The 19,801-nt window shown below is 41.8% G+C and overlaps 1 protein-coding gene across 1 annotated transcript in view; it reads left to right on the forward strand.

Moving 5' to 3' along the window:
• Positions 1-19,801, forward strand: part of ADAMTS9 (ADAM metallopeptidase with thrombospondin type 1 motif 9) — a 177,490-nt gene that overhangs the window by 72,450 nt on the left and 85,239 nt on the right. Inside the window, exons 17-25 of the mRNA XM_066350504.1 lie at positions 2,104-2,270; positions 2,363-2,492; positions 4,076-4,202; positions 11,518-11,728; positions 12,238-12,402; positions 14,118-14,282; positions 16,515-16,634; positions 19,111-19,215; positions 19,351-19,518. Coding sequence (XP_066206601.1) covers positions 2,104-2,270; positions 2,363-2,492; positions 4,076-4,202; positions 11,518-11,728; positions 12,238-12,402; positions 14,118-14,282; positions 16,515-16,634; positions 19,111-19,215; positions 19,351-19,518 — 1,358 coding nt within the window. The remainder of the gene's footprint in view (positions 1-2,103; positions 2,271-2,362; positions 2,493-4,075; positions 4,203-11,517; positions 11,729-12,237; positions 12,403-14,117; positions 14,283-16,514; positions 16,635-19,110; positions 19,216-19,350; positions 19,519-19,801) is intronic.

Here is a 19,801-nt window from a genome sequence, read left to right on the forward strand (position 1 = left end):
AAGAAAACTGATACTTAAAACCAAATTTTTAATAATAAATACTAGGGGAAAAGATATTATTGGGATTTAATCTTGAGAAATGTATCAAAAAGTATGAAAATAATTGTTTTATGTTCAACAAAATTACATTTTAATTTCTATCATGCCCAGTTTTATAGAATGTAGAATAAAGCAATTGATATGTATTTTTGCCAAAGTTTTCCAGTCAAGTCACACGATATCTGAGTAGCACATTGTTCACTTAATATTTTAGTTTAACAGTAAACTCTGAAAGGGGGTCATTTTTAAAAATCTTTCTGCATCTTCACCTGACCAGGCAGTGGCACAGTGGACAGAGTGTCAACCTGGGAGGCTGAGGACCCGGGTTTGAAACTCTGAGGTGGCAGGCCTGAGCGGGGCTCACCAGCTGGAGTGTGGGATCATAGACATGACTGCATGGTTGCTGGTTTGAGCCTAAAAGCCACTGGCTTGAGCCCAGGGTTGCTGGCTTGAACAAGGCATCACTGGCTCAGCTGGATCCCCCAGTCAAGGCACATATGAAAAGCAATCAATGAACAACTATGAGTTGCTGCTTCTCATCTCTCTCCCTTCCTGTCTGTCTCTCTCACTTTAAAAAAAAGGGGGGGGGAAGGGAAGAAAGAAAATGTCTTTCTGTGACTTAATTAACTTTCTTAACAGTCTCTCTTGGCACTTTTATTAATTAATTATTCCTCTGAGGCAGCTGTCATCTTATCTTCCCAGTCTGTTGAACAGCTTGTATTGTTTAACAAGTGATTTGAAAACCTATAACAGATACATACTGTCACCCAGTTTGTGCAGATCAAGAATTTGGGAGCAGCACAGCTGGGTATTTCTGGCTTGAGGTGTCTCATGAGATGGCAGTCAGAACTCCAGTTAGGACTGTGATGGCGTCTGAAAACTTGGCCGGGGCTGGGGGACCCGCTTCCCAGGTGTGTCACTCAGACACTGTTGGCAGAAGCCTGCTGTTCTTCACTGCCATTTTTGAGAAGCCCCTCCATGGGGCTACTCACGCTTTCTTACAATATGGCAGCTGGCTTCTCCTCAAACCGGAGATTTAAAGTACAGCAAGGTGGAGCCACAGTGTTACTGACCAGGCCTTGGAAGTCACAGTGTCATTTTTGCCATGTCCTAGTGTTTACACAGTCAGGGCTGTTCAGTGTGGGAGGGGATGAGGCACCAGGTGAGTTCTAGGGGGCAGAGGTCACCAGGCCCATGCTGGGGGCTAACCACTGCCGTGGGCCTCACTGAGGAAGCCACAGGTGAGCATTGTCCTGACCATGGATTTCCTGATTTCCACGTCTGTCAAGCGAAGAAGACTAGCAAGGGTTCAGTATGCCCGTGGAATCTAACGGGAAGTAGAGAGCGGTATTTGTGTGGGCACCAGTTTTGTACACTGGACGTACTTCCACATCATAACCCTTCTGCTTCCACCTTTGATCCTGTATAACAGAACTTCAGCTCATTAGGATGCTTTTATTTCTCTTAATTTTGAGAGGTACCTTGAAGGATAGATGTTTTTATCTCTGTTTTAGAGAGAAAGAAATGGAGACTGAGTGAAAGAAAGTGACGTTCCTCCTGACCAGGCGGTGGTGCAGTGGATAGAGCGTTGGACTGGGATGTGGAGGACCCAGGTTTGAGACCCCCGAGGTCGCCAGCTTGAGCACGGCCTCATCTGGTTTGAGCAAAAGCTCACCAGCTTGGACCCAAGGTCACTGGCTCGAGCAAGGGGTTACTCGGTCTGCTGAAAGCCTGCGGTCAAGGCACATATGAGAAAGCAATCAGTGAACAACTAAGGTGTCGCAACGAAAAACTGATGATTGATGCTTCTCATCTCTCTCTGTTCCTGTCTGTCTGTCCCTGTCTATCCCTCTCTCTGACTCTCTCTCTCTCTGTAAAAAAAAAAAAAAGTGACGTACCAAAGCTGTAAGCCGGCAAGTGCAAAACTAGGATTTCAGTCCACACCTGTTTGTCCGAAGAGTCCATGTTCTTGGCATTCTGACTCTGTCCGTCAAAACATTATTTCCTCTCTCAAACAGCAAGCCATTGGTAGCCAGTCAGTGTATTCTGTTTTCTCGTCTACAGCCTTATCAAATGGTAAAGGGGAGTTCTTGCTGAATGGAGACTTCGTTGTCACAATGTCCACCAAGGAAATCCGTATCGGGAATGCTCTGATTGAGTACAGTGGGTCTGACAATGCCGTGGAGAGGCTAAATTGCACAGATCGCATCGAACAAGAACTTTTCCTCCAGGTAGAATCTTGGCCATGTGCCCACAATCCTTTTCTTTCCCTTGGGATCACCAGTTCTGTAAACATCGTCTCCATTTTGTCGGCCCATCCCAGGTGTTGTCAGTAGGGAAGTTGTACAACCCCGACGTGCGCTATTCCTTCAATATTCCAATTGAAGACAAGCCCCAGCAGTTCTACTGGAACAGTCACGGGCCCTGGCAAGCCTGCAGCAGACCCTGCCAAGGTATCAGCTTTTAGGTGGACTGCCGGGGACTGGAGCTATTTCTCTGGCTTGTTTGGTTTTCTAACTGTATTGACGTATAATTGACATTGTAACATTGTACAAGCTGAAGGTGTTGAAAAATAATTACCACCATAAGTTTAGTTGTCATCCATCATCACACATAGTTACAATTTTTTTTCTTGCTATGAGAACTTTGAAGATCTACTCCCTTAACAACTTTAAATACACAACACAGTATTGTTACCTATAGTGACCATGGTGCACGTTACATTCCTGGCACCTATTTATGTCATAACTGGAAGCTTGTGGCCTTGACCACTTTCAGCTCACTTTGTTCACCCTTTACCCCTCAGCCACACCTTTGATCTCTGTGTCTATGAGTTTGGTTTTATTTATTTTTTTTTTTATTTTTTTTTACTCTTTTTTTTTTTTTTTTTTGTATTTTTCCAAAGCTGGAAACGGGAAGAGACAGTCAGACAGGCTCCCGCATGCGCCCGACTGGGATCCACCCGGCACGCCCACCAGGGGGCGACGCTCTGCCCACCAGGGGGCGATGCTCTGCCTCTCCGGGGGGTCGCTCTGCCGCAACCAGAGCCACTCTAGCGCCTGGGGCAGAGGCCAAGGAGCCATCCCCAGCACCCGGGACATCTTTGCTCCAATGGAGCCTCGGCTGCGGGAGGGGAAGAGAGAGACAGAGAGGAAGGAGGGGGGCGGGAGTGGAGAAGCAGATGGGCGCTTCTCCTATGTGCCCTGGCCGGGAATCGAACCCGGGTCCCCCGCACGCCAGGCCGACGGTCTACCGCTGAGCCAACCGGCCAGGGCTGGTTTTCTTTTTAGATTCCACGTGTAACTGAGATCATACAGTTCTTTCTCTGTCTGATGTATTTCACTTTGAAGTGTTTGTGAGTAAAAAAAAAAAAAAAAATTGAGATGTTTTTAAATTTTTATAAGAAATAGCCAAATACATGCTATTTGTAAAGCTTTCTAGCTTCACACATTCTCCATTTTCTGAGTTTATCTCCTCGCCTTTTACCGGCAAGGCAAGCTTTCTCAGGACTTCGGGATCTGTTCAGTTTCCTCATCCTGAGACGTTCTTACACATTCATGAAGCCAAATGAGTCAGCTCTGCCACTTCGACTTTCCAGAGACATTGATTAAGTATGACATGGTGTGTTGTTTACCTTGTTTCCTGTTGTCTGAATAAGGGTCAGCAATTCACAACTAGGGGCCAATTCTAGCACACTGCCTGCTTCTATAAATAAAGTTTTATTGCAACACAGGCACACCAATTTCTTCCACGTTATCTATGAACAGCTGCTTTTACCCTGTAATGGCAGTTGAGTAGTTGCAAAGGTCATATGACCCACAAAACCAAAAATATTTATTATTTAACCTTTTATGGGAAATGTTTGCCAATCTCTGGTCTAAATAGTTTATGGAATGGGTTACTCTCCCATCCAAGTACTAACCAGGCCCGACCCTGCTTAGCTTCCGAGATCAGACGAGATCGGGCGTGTTCAGGGTGGTATGGCCGTAGACTGGGATGGGTTTCTCTCTTTGACTGATTTTTCCCTCTTGCTTAGGGGAGCGGAAACGAAAACCCATTTGTACGAGGGAACCTGATCAGCTTACAGTTTCTGATCAAAGATGTGACCGGCTACCCCAGCCGGGGCCCATCACTGAACCCTGTGGCACAGACTGTGACTTGAGGTAAGGCCAGTGTTCCCTCGTGGTCCTTACTGCTGAGCTGTGACGGTCTTGTGGGCGGTCTCTGCCTGTGGGGAGCAGAGCCAGAGTGTAGTTAGGAGGCCCTGTCCCTGTGTTTCTATGAAATGATGTGTTTACCAATTTCCCATCCCTCTGAAACCAGTTAGCCAACACACATACCTGTGAATTTCTTATTCTTCTCTTAAAAATTAAAAACAGCTAGTAAAGAATGGCACTTGCCAAAAAAAGTTTTTATTTGACCCTAACAACTCACTTTGTAGGTATTATTATCATTGAGTCACATCTTTTGCAAAGGGTTAGTTTGAAAGCCAACAGAAAAGGGGGAAACTTTATCCCCCCAAATACTTGTAATATTCTTTGATCACCAAGAGTATATGCCCCCTGGTAACCTCTTATGCATATGAAAGTTGCAATGCGCTAGGGTAGCGTCATAGAGGGAATTAGAAGAAAATCTGTATGCAGATGTCTAAGTATCCAAACAATTCTGTATTTAAGAAAAGTCTGAAATCAGGCAAAAATTTTAAAAAATGGTGGATGGGTGGAGATTTCTATAGCTTTTCCATTTCCCTGCAAGATTGTATCATGTTTGAATATTAAGTAGCCTGGGAATTGAATTTTCTCAGTTAAAGGCAGATAAGACGAGTTAGTGTTTTATTCTCCTTTTACAGAAAAGAAATTATACAAAATGATATGGGAAGTTGTTAAGCTGTCATCATTCATAAGAAGCAAAATGGCCCTGGCCAGATAGCACCTTGGTTAGAGTGTCGTCCCAGTACTCAAAGGTTGCTGGTTTGATCCCCGGTTAGGACACATATAAAAACAGATCAGTGTTTCTGTCTCTTTCTCTTTCTCACTCTCCCTTCCTCTCTCTCTCTAAAGCCAATAAATAAAAATTTTAAAAAGTGTTAAAAATAAAGAAGCAAAATGGATACTTAAGCCTTTTTCAGGTTCTATTGATACATCACCATGCCAAGTCCTATCAAGTGTTATAGGCAGGTCTGTAGCACTAGAGTGAAGATGAAAAGGCATGCTCAAGGTTATGAGAGAGAAGAGCAGTGCTGTGATCAGTCAGTCATGTCTGTTACGGGAATAAGAGGGAGACATGGCACAAGTGGCACATCTTTGCCAGTTGTATCTGAAATCTCTAGTTTAGAAACCCTGCTTCTTTCTACCCCACTATACTTCCTTTCCACCCACTGTCGCTGACTGGCTCACCGGCTTGTCAGGAAGCATCAATAGAGGTCGTTATAGAAAGAAAGACCTAAGGCATTAAAAGCCTGACGTTTATACTAGGTAGTATTAATTATTGTTATAGGTAATGTCCACACAAACCCATTGCTTCAGCCAATTGAGTTAAAGGTCTTTTCAGAAAAATAGCTAGCTAGTTAATGCTGAACTGAATCACTAAAGTTTAGGGGAAAAACACTGAATTGATGGATAGATTACCTGAAGCCTAACCTCAATGAATTGGGAAAAATGACATTTTACAATTAGCCTTATATCAATTACACTGATAATATCATTATAATACTGATAATTAATAATTAATTAATATATTATTCAGAGTGATAACTACTCTGCAAGTAATAATAGAGTTGTCAACCATTTACTAAGGACTGTTTTTAGCAGCTATATATTGTCCTAGTTATAGTCTTATGTTAATAGGGTAGTTTCTATATATATAAAATCTTACCCTATTAATATAATTCATATCATATTATATTAACGTCCTATTATCTTATTAGTAACCTAAACAACACGGTGACGTAAGTAGTAGTAGTATTCTAAATTAACAAATAGGGAAAGTAGGGCTGACAAGTGAAGCACATTGCCCAAGGTCAAAAGAACCAGCTAGCGAAGGGGCAGGATTTCAATGTGCTGTCTGACCCTTTCACCTGCACTCTTAAAGATTTTGAAGAAAGCTGTTTTCATTTTTAATTCAGTCATAATGAATGAGACTCATTGTTGTGTAGCTTTTCTTCCTTTGTGGAAAAAAACAACAAAAACACTTCCAAAGAGATTTTTCCATTCTTGTTCCCTGTCTTACTTGGAACCCCTCATTGTCATTCCTGCACTGGTTGAATCAGACGAGGAGAGTCTGATGATGCAGGAGTCTCAAAAGATAACTGCAGATATTGTGGGACTCTTGACTGTAACACTAAGCATGCTCAAAACAAGAAGAAGATTCTTTAAGAACCCTGTTTAAGTTTACCTAAGGAGCAACAGTTTGAAGGTGGAGGTAATGTTTGAACTGAAACTAAAAATATTTTACTTCATTCAGACTCCAAGATAAGCCACAGTATAGTTTGTAATGATGCTGGCTACTCCAATGTTCTCTAAAGTTTCTCCTGCACCAGAAGCTTTTAGATGTAAAATAAAAATTAAAGCAAGTTTTAAACAGTAAATGCATTGAAAGGTAGCCTCAAATCCATGGGACCTTAATGTAGAATTATATGAAAGATGTCAACTGTCACACTATGTTATTGGTTTATGTGGCATTACATGATACTTGAACTTGGCTGGAGAATAAAACAACAGGAGTAATAATAATAATATCTACTTTTATTGAGTGGGTGCCCTCTGTCTTAAATGCCTCATAAATGTCCTTGTAACCCTGGGGAATGGGTCTTTTTTTCCCCTTTCACAGGAGAGGAAGCCGGGCTTGATGAGGCTAAATGACCTTCCTCAGGTCAATAGCTAAAAAAATGTTAGAGCTTGCATTTACACCTAGGTCTTCCTGACTCCATAACTGATCCTCTAACTTTTATTAAAAATCTTTTCACGGCCCTGGCCGGTTGGCTCAGCGGTAGAGCGTCGGCCTAGCGTGCGGAGGACCCGGGTTCGATTCCTGGCCAGGGCACATAGGAGAAGCGCCCATTTGCTTCTCCACCCCTCCGCCGCGCTTTCCTCTCTGTCTCTCTCTTCCCCTCCCGCAGCCAAGGCTCCATTGGAGCAAAGATGGCCCGGGCGCTGGGGATGGCTCTGTGGCCTCTGCCCCAGGCGCTAGAGTGGCTCTGGTCGCAACATGGCGACGCCCAGGATGGGCAGAGCATCGCCCCCTGGTGGGCAGAGCGTCGCCCCATGGTGGGCGTGCCGGGTGGATCCCGGTCGGGCGCATGCGGGAGTCTGTCTGACTGTCTCTCCCTGTTTCCAGCTTCAGAAAAACGTAAAAAAAAAAAAAAAAAAAAAAAAAAAAAAAAAAAAAAATCTTTTCACAATACCTATGGAGGCCCTGGCCGGTTGGCTCAGCGGTAGAGCGTCGGCCTAGCGTGCGGAGGACCCGGGTTCGATTCCCGGCCAGGGCACATAGGAGAAGCGCCCATTTGCTTCTCCACCCCTCCGCCGCGCTTTCCTCTCTGTCTCTCTCTTCCCCTCCCGCAGCCAAGGCTCCATTGGAGCAAAGATGGCCCGGGCGCTGGGGATGGCTCTGTGGCCTCTGCCTCAGGCGCTAGAGTGGTTCTGGTCGCAATATGGTGATGCCCAGGATGGGCAGAGCATCGCCCCCTGGGGGGCAGAGCACCGCCCCTGGTGGGCGTGCCGGGTGGATCCCGGTCGGGCGCATGCGGGAGTCTGTCTGACTGTCTCTCCCTCTTTCCAGCTTCAGAAAAATGAAGAAAAAGAAAAAAAAAAAAAAAAAAAAAAAAACAATACCTATGGAAAACCAAGGCTTAGAATCTTTTCATTTCATCATATAGGAGGTGTGTCAAAGGTGCTATTCTTAATTCCCCTATTCAGAGAGAGTCAACTTTTTTTATACTTACCTTGTAAAAGAAATACTTAGACTACTGAGATCAAAGGAGGACAGCTGCTCAGGGAACAGGCTTGGATGATAGCAGCACCTCTAACTCAAGAAAAGAAGGTGAAGGAATTATAGCCATGTCTTTTGGTAGAAATGTTTGGTAGAAAGGACAGCTTATGAGTAAGAATTAAAAAAATGAAATGAAGAAAAGTGGAGTTTAGGATTAGTTTATAAAACCTAATAATAACTGGAAAGGTACATGCTTATATCTAAAATTAAATAGAAGATTATGTTTATTTGTCATTATTCAAAGTCATATCTTCATGGCTTTTATGGGTTGTTGGAAAAATAAAGTTGTTCACTGAAATATATACAAAGACACAAATCAAGCCTCAAGAAGGTGTTTTGTCTTTTTCTATAAACCTGACAGTTGGTAGGATTGTGATTTTTGCTTATTAATGTCAAGTGCAAAACTGAAAGACTGAAGAGAGGATTGTTACTGATTGGTCAAACTATAAAATAGTTTTTCCCAAAGCATGTTTGTGGAACCCTAGTTCCACAAGAGGATCCATGGTGGACCAGTATGTATCTCCTCCCCTATGTGGACATTCAAAATGCTGATTAACATTTTGAAGGCCCTGGGAAGTCCTGCAGTATAGAACCCTGCTTCAAACAGTAGCTCCCCTAATAATGGCACACAGACCCACAGAGTCATCACATTTTTTTCTGTCTCCACTTGTTAACAAACACTTTGCTTGTCTAAAATATAGAAATAAAATAGACTTGTTACATGAAATGAACTGGATGAATTCAGAACCCTGAAGTTGAGACAGCCTTCTAGAGAGAGACTGGGAAGCAAATGATAGCATTCTGAGAACTTTCCTGAGGCCGTGTTGTGACCTTTCACACTCTTCCAGGTTCTGTGCTCAGATTCGAGGGATTGTGTGACTATCAGGGAGACTCTACCATTCTTTCCCCAGCCTGAGCTGTGGGGTGTTTTCTTGTGGGGGCAGGACTCTTGCCTCCCCCACCCAGGATGGAAAATAACCTTTCTACAAGGAAACGGTGAGGAAGGCAAAGAGCAGGTAGCCCAGAATCAAAGGGCAGATGAAAGTTCCAGATGCCTCTGCTGAATTGGTCCACATTTTTGCCTCACTTCCTTAGGGAAGTGTGGGTTCGCCCAGTTTAAACTTTGACAGGATGAGATAAAGCATTGTTTTTTACACTCCCTTATTTAACATGTTCCGGTCAGAGCAGATCCCCAAATAGTATCATGTCACTTGAATGGAAAAACTTCGGTAGTCCACTTTACATGCCAAATGTAAAAGTAGGTCAACTTTGACCTACTTTTTAGCATTTGTGGGGAATTCCAAGATAAGGGTGTGTCCAGCACTGCTATTTTCCTCCTGAATCTTTACCCTGGGCAGGTGTGAAAGGAAGAATTCATAGGGCATTGGTGTTTGCCAAACCACTGAATTTCGAACAATACAGAATTAGCAATCAAGAGAGAATCCAAATGAAGGTTATAAAGAAAGTAATCTTTTTCAATTGTTAGATTTTTTTTTTTGTATTTTTCTGAAGTGAGAAGCAGGAACGCAAAGAAACAGACTCCCACGTGTGCCCAACTGGGATCCACCTGGCAAGCCCACTAGGGGGCAATGCCCATCCGGGGCACTGCTCCCTTGCAACTGGAGCCATTCTAGCACCTGAGGTGGAGGCCATGGAGGCATCCTCAGTGCCCAGGCCAACTTTGCTCCAGTGGAGCCTTGGCTGCAGGAGGGGAAGAGAGAGGCACAGAGGAAGGAGAGTGGGAGGGGTGGAGAAGTAGATGGGCGCTTCTTCTGTGTGCTCTGGCTGGGAATCGAACCTGGGACTCCTGCACGCCAGGCCGATGCTCTACCACTGAGCCAACCAGCCAGAGCCTCAATTGTTAGATTTAATCAACATAATATATTTCAAGTGTATTTACTTAGAATATTCTATATAAAAAACTTTAAGGCCCTGGCCGGTTGGCTCAGCGGTAGAGCGTCGGCCTAGCGTGCGGAGGACCCGGGTTCGATTCCCGGCCAGGGCACACAGGAGAAGCGCCCATTTGCTTCTCCACCCCTCCGCCGCGCTTTCCTCTCTGTCTCTCTCTTCCCCTCCCGCAGCCAAGGCTCCATTGGAGCAAAGATGGCCCGGGCGCTGGGGATGGCTCTGTGGCCTCTGCCCCAGGCGCTAGAGTGGCTCTGGTCGCAATATGGCGACGCCCAGGATGGGCAGAGCATCGCCCCCTGGTGGGCAGAGCGTCGCCCCCTGGTGGGCGTGCCGGGTGGATCCCGGTCGGGCGCATGTGGGAGTCTGTCTGACTGTCTCTCCCTGTTTCCAGCTTCAGAAAAATGGGAAAAAACAAAAAAAAAACAAAAAAAAACCCACAAAACTTTAAGCATTTTTTTTATTTTAAGCACTGATCATGTTCCTGGGCATTAAAAGAACTAATCAATTTATTATCCTATTGTGTGCCAAGAAAGGCTCTTTAGAGGATACTAGAGATGTAAAGGTACTCTATGTCTATATGACCAAGATTTGTAGGTTCAAATCTAATTTTTAAAATGTTAACTGTGGAGCAGTAAGGAATGAATAGATGGAGCACAGATTTCTAAGGCAATGAAAAGATTCTATGTGACATTATAATGATGAATACATGTCATTATACAGTTGTCTGAACCCATAGAATACACAACACCTAAAGTGAACTGTATCATAAACTATGGACTTTGGGTGATAACGATGTGTCAGTGTAGTCCATCCATTACAACAAATGTGCCGTCCTGGTGGGGGTGCTGGTGATAGAGGGCTGTGTGGGTGGGAGGACGAGGGTGTATGGGAAATCTCTGTGCCTCCCTCAACTCTACTGTAGACTTAAAAGTGCTCTAAATAAAATAAATTCTCTTTTATTTAAAAAAAAATTGTATAACCAAATTGTGTAAAGTGTGGTCCTTGTCTTCTAGGAACTTAAGGTTTTTATTCACAGATAGTAATGTACACAGTTTAACACCTTTGAAATTCATAATTACAGTCCAAATTATCTGTTCCTTGATTAATTGACAGAATGTTCACTGAGCACTTTCTAGCCCAGGCCCACACAGAGGAGGTTTCTGAGGGACAGTTTCCAACAATAGTGCTTTCTTAGAAGAAACCTGATTGATGACTGAAATGCTGTGCAGCACAAACCTTTTAAATATGAAATTGCTTTTTGCTCTGTTGAGTTTGGTGGGTTTTTTTGTTGTTGTTTTTGTCTTTTTGGTTGCTTGAATCTTAGATTGACTATATCACAGGAGAATCTCCACAAAGAAAGAACCTCTAGTTATCACACTGTGACTTCCATGTACATTGACAGCCATGAAAAATACAGGGATATGTTGGTTTAAAACTAGGTTTCAGTCACTGATGATGGCTTTGGATTTTCTGGTATTTGAGTTAAGGGGGAGGGGGATGAACTCAACTCTTCGACGGGTTAAATATAGATAAGAGATGTTTTTAACAGAATGTGTGGTTTCTCCCAACTGTTATGCACAGGTGGCATGTTGCCAGCAGGAGTGAATGTAGTGCCCAGTGTGGCTTGGGGTACCGCACATTAGACATCTACTGTGCCAAATATAGCCGGCTAGATGGGAAGATTGAGAAGGTTGATGACAATTTTTGCAGCAGTGACCCCAAACCAAAAAATCAGGAAAAATGCTCAGGAGAATGTAACACAGGGGGCTGGCGATATTCTGCTTGGACTGAAGTAAGTTGGTTCTCTCTTAAATAGAGTCATCTTCTTGAATGCTAAGTCTGATTAGTTGATAGTGATGAATCAACTAATTTATTTGTCAGGGCTGTGTTGAGAAGCCCCATTTAGTTGTATGGTTAAGGAGTACCATGATTGATTTATAATGCCTAACCCCATTTAAATTCTGCAGAAAAGAGTACCATGATTAATTTGTAAAGTCTGTCATGGCCATGGCATGGAAAATTGGAAGTGGTAGACCAAATCAACCAATTGCTTTTTCCATATCCCATAGGCTATTTCCAGTTTCATTTTTTTCGCCCATTTACTAATACTGACTTATCTATAAACCTGGTAACTAAATTGATAACATGAACAGACAGTTCCAAAATAACAACTAGAAATGGCCATGCTTGGTTGGTTGGTTGGTTATTTCTTAAGGCCTGCCAGGGACAAGCCATCATAGCCAGAATCTTGAGCATGCTTGACAAAGAAACTCAGTTTTATCTAGATTTTTGTCTTTTCAGTGTTCTGAAAGTTGTGATGGTGGAATCCAGAGGAGAAGGGCCATTTGTGTCAACACACAAAATGATATCCTGGATGATAGCAAATGCACACAACAAGAGAAAGTCACTATTCAGAGGTGCAACGAGTTTCCCTGTCCACAGTGGAAATCGGGTGACTGGTCAGAGGTGAGATGGGAAGGCTGTTATTTCCCATAGGCCAACTCTGATGCTCTAATTCTAAGTCTTCCTTGGGCTGTTCCAGGTTAAACCTGCTGCATTTTTCTCCCACTTCCTGTTGAGGAAACAACAACTCTAGTCCTCTGTCCACTCCATCACTGTTATATTAGATGTGACCAGCCCACTGGCAACTGCAGAGGTGCAGTGGGTTTAGCTAGATCACCCACCACAACAGCTTTTGTTGGTGATTTTGAAGTTCCAGCTCCTTACCTCCTCTCCTCTTTGAGCCCTAACCGACTGTGGAGGGACTCAAGGCTTGAGGAATTATAAAGCGGCCCTGGCTTGGATCTAAAGTAAATCATGAGCTTCCTCATGATTAAAAGCTTCCTCATCTTTAAAAGCCGAGAATTAGGCCCCAGTGAGGGACCGGTCTGATGTCGCCATCCTTTGCTAGTGGAAACATAGGAAGTAGAAGGACTGAGCCAGGTATTCCAGATTTATGCCTTTCTCATCCCTTACCTGATGAAGTACCAAGGCTAAGCCTCCATTACTGAGCACAGGCAACCCCAGGATAGTGAAACAAAGAAGGTGGAGCCTCTTTCTTCCTTTTATGCTCATGTTAGCCCTCCTGATTAACATGACCGAGCAGGTGACTACTTTTCCCTTCCTCCTGGAGAGCAAGTGGAATTCCCTTATTTATGGGGAAAGAGGTGTTTTCTGCTAACACTTCTCCATACATTCCCTTCATAGCCACTTATGCACAGACTATTTTACTTTCAGTATTAAATAAAATGTGAATCTTAAAAGGACACTATTAGTGCCCCTTTAATGGCAGATGTGTAACAATGCATGTGGTTAACAGTGTCCGATTCCTAGACAAATTGACAACAAACCTAGTGCTTTCATTCTATGTTAACAAGCAACCTTAGCTTAAACTTCAGTTGTATTTTAAAAAGATGAAAGAAGGTACCAGATTTTTAAATAGATAGCTAATATTAGCTAAAGTAGCATTTAAAATTAAGTAACAAACTTTTGTAAGAATGCTTGATAAGTAGAAGCTGGGAATATCAAACTATATTATTTATTCAGCATGAGCCAGCATTCTGTAGATGAGTGGACTGGGCAGAAAACAGCACAATGTTCATGACTATCCCTGGGCAGTGAGATTTTTTTTGGTCACTATGTATTTTTCTTTTATGTTATTCTGTATTTTTCAAATGTTTTATAATAAGCATAGACAATAACCATGCTTATATTGAACATTAGTAAATGAACATGTGGTGGGTACTTTTGGATTTGTTTTCATTCAGTTTTCACCATTCTTTGCAGTGGGCACTCTGTTCCGATAGTACAGATGAGAAAACGAAGGTACAGGGAGGTGACTTGACCTCTAGATTAAAACCCACATTGGTCTGAATCATGAATTCTCCATACTTAACTCCTATACTACATAGAAAACAATCAGTGCTGTTCTTTAATCTTTCAGAGCATGGTGCTGTGTCAAGTTTACTCTGTACTTAAAATTGGCCCAGACCCTGGAGAAATACAGAATGGAAGGATGAATGAATGAATGACTGGAATGAGCCTTGGTATTTTTACAGATTGCTATGAGAGAGAGGAATTGATGTGGGAAAAGCATACCTGTTCCTGCTAATCCCTGAATGACCTGGTACCCACAACACTCTGTTTAGAACTGAGACTGACTGGCTGTGCTTTTGTTACAGTGCTTGGTCACCTGCGGCAAAGGGCACAAGCACCGTCAGGTCTGGTGTCAGTTTGGTGAAGACCAATTAAACGATAGACTCTGTGACCCTGAGAGCAAGCCAGACTCCATGCAGACCTGTCAGCAGCCAGAATGTGCGTCCTGGCAGGCGGGCCCCTGGGGACAGGTATTTTAAATGATAACGTTCTTAACTGCATTCTTTCCTTTTATCTGGAGAGGGCTTACAGCCAGGCATTCCAGGCGGCAGGAGTTTCACTGCCGTGTCTGGGACTTGCACTGTACCTTTATGGCTCTGTATCAAACAGGAGAAACGCTGCGACCTTTTTGCCCCACTTCCCGGCATCAGTGCTTGCCCTTCTGTGGCTGATTAGCCCCTTTATAGACCCGCGTGCATGTCTTCCTTCTTGGGTTAAAACCTCATTGAGACGTGAACATTTGAACAATTCAGAACAGCCCTGGAGTCTGACTGATGCTATCTTCTAGTGTGCTCCTGTGCGTCTGTCACAGGAAATGGAATCCAACCCCAGCACCTTTGGCAGGACGGTCTGGACTGGGATTTGTACAGGATGTTTTGGCTTCCAATGTCATGTTTCCAAAGCTCACCTCTCATAACTAAGTCAGACTCTCCAAACATTAATTAGATCAAAGTTTGCAGAATCATTTCACTTTGCAAGAATCTTTCCCAAGTCCCCTAGTTATAGTGTGTAGGTATTAAGCCTTAACTAGACCTCTTCTTAAAGGACAGAGTAAAAGTCTCCCTTGGGCTTGTATTAGAGAAGCCACTACTTTTGAAATTATGTCCTTCCCAATATAGAAGCAAAAAGCATTCTGGTTCTATTTAAGTGGCTCCCCAGGTTCTCAAAGAAAGCAGAGCAGCTGTCTGCTGTGACTTACATAATTATCTTGAAGAACAACTCTCCCTCCACTCTGTCAGTCACAGCCTCAGCCACTTCAGTTCTCTCGCTGATGTCCTCATTTCCAATATGCCTGTGATAAAGGGAGCAACTTTATTGCTCCATCCTGACACTCTGTCAGCAGCTTTGAAACTCTTCTGAATCCTCCCCATTGCACGGCACCCGATCACTCAGCTTCAACATGCACTTCTGATCTTGCCTTCTCTTGTCTCCATCTGCGTAAATTTAAGGAGTAGTAAGAGGAAAGATGCACAGCTCACGGTCACCAGTAAGATTTGACTATAACATCTTTTAGAACTGATGGACCTCTGTTTCACCCCTGTACACACCAGGCCAATCCTAGCCAGAGATTTGTTCTTCCTTTGCCTGAACATGTAATTCACGTTCAACAAACTTTTTATTTTAAATATTGTTTGAGTAATGCCTGTTCGTTAGAAAAATTTTTGCAAAATGTTACTTAGCAAAAAGAAGAAAACCAAACATACTCCTCATAATCCTGATTATTGTCATCAGAAGCAGTGTCCCTACTTTCATTTCTGATTTTAATTATTTGCATTTTTTCTCTTTTTTTTCCCTAGGTAAGGGTTTGTCAATTTGTTGAACTTTTTAAATTGCCAGCTTCTAGTTTAGTTGATTCTGCTGTTTTTCTATTCTCTATTTATCTCTATTCTACTTTTTATTCTTTTTTTCTGCTAGTTTTGGGTATAATTTGTTCATCTTTTTTTCAGTTCCTTAAGATATAAAGTTAGATTATTGATTTGAGAGCTTTGGTAATGTAGGTGTTTACAGATATAAATTGTCCTCTGAGCACTGCTTTTGCTGCATCTTTATCCTTATTGAAATGTAAATTTTGTGTTTTGCTTTTGTTTCATGTATCTCAAAGTATTTTCTATTTTCTTTTATGATTTCTTCTCCAAACCATTGGTTGTTTATGACTGCATAGTTTAATTTCCACATATTTTTGAATTGTCTAGTTTTTCTTCTGTTACTGCTTTTTATTGTAGTCTGATAAGATACTTTGTGGGGTTCAATTTTTTAAAATATATTGAGACTTGTTTTATAGCCTAACATGGTCTAGACAGGCATACCTAGGAGATATTGCCAGTTCATTCCCAGACAGATAAAATCACAGAACTCTATTTAAAGTACCTACTTCAACCACATCATTCTGGTAGCTATAGTGTGAAAGATGTAGAGATGATTAAACTATACTTTCTTCCCTCCATGAAATCACAGTTAAGGAACCAAACACCTACAAATGTAATTCCAATAGAGATAGAAATAATTTCAAGTGTTATAGTGATAATTGATCAGTATAATTTGTGCAGAGCAAGATTACCTACTTTTACCTAATTTCTTTGGGTGCCTACCTTCTGGGCTACAATGATGAAAATACTTTTCTCTTGTAAAATGTTATGAAGAAAGTAAAGGAAAGAGAAGTGTTGTTGAATTGTATAACTTTTATTTTTATTTCTTTCCCCTAGTGCAGTGTCACTTGTGGACAGGGATACCAGCTAAGAGCAGTGAAATGCATCATGGGAACTTATATGTCAGTGGTAGATGACAGTATCTGCAATGCAGCAGCTAGACCAACAGATACCCAGGTAAGTCTCCTTTGTTCAACTGAGTTGTTGGTTTTGGGTATGGAGATGCCAAAATTTCCCAGTGATTCAGTCAAAATTTAAGTATTTTCACAGGTAATTATGCAGGTAGAGAAAAACCATTGATTAAATTGTTCTAGATTTACTTATCTGTTACATTTTGAATCTAATAGTTTAATGTCCCAGTTTTGTTTTTCTCTGGTCATTGGAAATGTATGTAAGTTTGATTTTGATTTTTCTTGGATGGCACTTGATATGGTTTAGTCTTGTTTTCTTGAACTTGTATGTTTTTCTTTTTTAAATAATTTCAATGTAGCATTCAGCAAACAGTGTCATATATGTTCAGACAGCACTTTGCTGGTGCTGGCTTGGCCCTATATTTTACTATGATCTGTACCCTTGAGGTTATTTATGTGTGGGTCTGTGTGATAGAAATACTATATAATGGTGAGCTACTGCACATCTCTTCCCAACTTTACATTAGGTTGGTAGCTTGAAATTGGCTGTCGTAAGAGTGTTTATAGCACAGAGATCAGCAAATGCTCTATATTTCAGGGTTTATTGTATTTATATGTTTTGTTGATTATTTAGTTGTCAGATGGTAATGGAGAAACTGTTAATAGTGTAAATTAAACTCAAAAGAGTCTGGTGTCTATAGTTTTTCCATTGTGAATAGAACAAAAATTAAGGTAATATTTTTCCAGTTTTTGAAAATCATTATCTGGTTCAGCAAAGAAATCATTCATATCACTGGTGTGAATGAGTCAAGTTGTTAACATGCATCTTCATCATGTCACTTTTACCTTACTCTTAAAAGTAAAGAAAACATCAACTAACATTTAGGTCAGAACTACACTTGTCCAGTAGTTACAACCATAATTTGTCAACAGATTCAAGAGTTCATCAAAAATCAACAAGACTATTCTGTGAGAATTAATTGGCTATATGGAATTTTAAATTAAGGATTATATATTTCATTGTTATTTTTAAATTGTGTGATACACATTCTTTATATCAGTGAAATTTATAAGCATGTATGTACATGTATAAACCTGTGTGTGTGTGCACATATCTGTACACACGAATATATGCTCACCTTCTTTCTCAAGCAAGCATGTTGATCTTCACTGACCAGCGTCCCACTTGGGCCGTAATTTCAGCATCACTTATGTAAAGAGGAGACTTGCGTTTATACATTAGCTTTGCTAGTTGCTGAAGACAGGACTGGAACCAGACTATGCCGAGAGCTTATGCACTGAGGCTCCATCTAGTGATGCACTGAGCATCCTCTGTCCTGAGCACCCCGTAGTCTGCTGTATGTCAGCATGTGTTGTTTATGGGTAAAGCGTGTCAAGAAAGTAAATGAACATGGCACTCTTGTCCATGGTGTCATTGCTGATTGGTTAACCAAGTAATGACTTGTGAGTTGTGTCATCTTTATTTTTATTACTTTATTGAAATATTCCAAACCACTATATCATACATGCCTGGGAAATGTTAACTATTATGTTTGAGCAGTCACAAGGTAAGGATTTAGCAACTCCCTTAAAGATTCAAAACATAATTGCTTTCTAAACTGTTCTGTGATGTCTTTTGGAGTAGAGGGCAGCTCCACAGTTGCAGCATATGAATTACCTCTTCCCTTTATGGAAAGATCCCTGTGGCTTTCTTTGGACCATGCATAGAGGAATAGGTGAGATCTGGAGCCAGATACCAGAATGTCCCATTCAGTATGTAAGATCCATAAAGTTGAGAATGCATCTTTTGTCTGGCACTCTGTGCCATACCCAGTATTTCTCAGGTGTTTATAAACATGTCTTTAACCAAGGAATATTTGCTAACCACTGAGGCTGGGAATGATTGGGGGCAGGTGGTTATTTTTGTTTTCCCATTTGTAAATCTGGGAATATTATATACACATAGATGCTTCATTCATTGTAGAGATTTTTCTCTTAGTGTGATTGAGGGGTATTATATAAATTTAGGCATCAAGATGTTGACTGTACCTGTTATATCTAGATTTGACCTTCAGGGCCTTAGAAGTTTTCTTTAAGTAAACTTGGAAAGCAACTTTATTATCAACAGTATCTGATTAGGAAACTAAAATTTGAGAACAGAGTTTGGCCTTCAAAATTTTAAAGAATTCACACTAGAAAAATTTTAAAGTATATTCTGCTCTTTCCCAATTCATCTGCCATTTTATTATAATATCTTTTCTCTTTCCATGTAAGAGATAAATATGATATTACAGATTATTAAGTAGACCCCTATCCTGTATCAACGTGCCCACAGTGACTCAGATTATATTCCATTTACAGTTAAAGAAATTGGGGCTGAGAGATACCATGTTACTTGCCCAAAATCATACACAAGTCTGAGGTCTTAGGATTTTCAGTTCTTATATTTTATATGCCATGACCATGAATATATGTATTAACATAAAGGTAACTGGCTTCCCTCTTCCTCTTCTCACATCTAGGACTGTGAATTACCAACTTGTCACCCTCTCCCAGCTGCCCCAGAAGCCAGGAGAAATATACACAGTGCACCTAGAACCCAGTGGCGATTTGGGTCTTGGACTCCAGTAAGAAATAGAATGGGAAGTGGAAGGGTAGAAGGGGAGGAAGACGTTCTCTGACATGGCCATAGAAAGTAGATTACTGTCCGGTTAGCAACCAATTCAAATAACATCTCTATATTATTTTACTCCAACACCCAGTGCTCAGCCACTTGTGGAAAAGGTACCCGGATGAGGTACGTCAGCTGCCGGGACGAGGACGGCTCCGTGGCTGATGAGAATGCCTGCACAGCCCTGCCTAGACCAGTGGCAGAGGAGGAATGTTCTGTGACTCCTTGTGGCCAGTGGAAGGTTTTGGACTGGAGCCCTGTAAGCAAGTGAATTCCTTGGAATTGAGACAGGATTGGAGCACAGTAAGGGGGATGAATAGTAGCAGGTCTCAGATGTCAATGGGTAATATTTTAGCATTGAATTTTAGACTGTGATTTAAATTGTTGTGCTTCATATATGTGCAGCTGGTATAAATCTTAGCCAGATATACAAGAAATGTATAAGGTACCAGAAGTGGCAAAGATGAAGGGAGTAGTAAGAAGACAGCTTTCACCTTGAGTCTGGGTACCTTCTGCATCCTGTGGCCTCTTGGAGTCCAGAG

The sequence above is a fragment of the Saccopteryx leptura genome, chromosome 10, assembly GCF_036850995.1.
Source record: "Saccopteryx leptura isolate mSacLep1 chromosome 10, mSacLep1_pri_phased_curated, whole genome shotgun sequence".
NCBI lineage: Eukaryota > Metazoa > Chordata > Mammalia > Chiroptera > Emballonuridae > Saccopteryx > Saccopteryx leptura.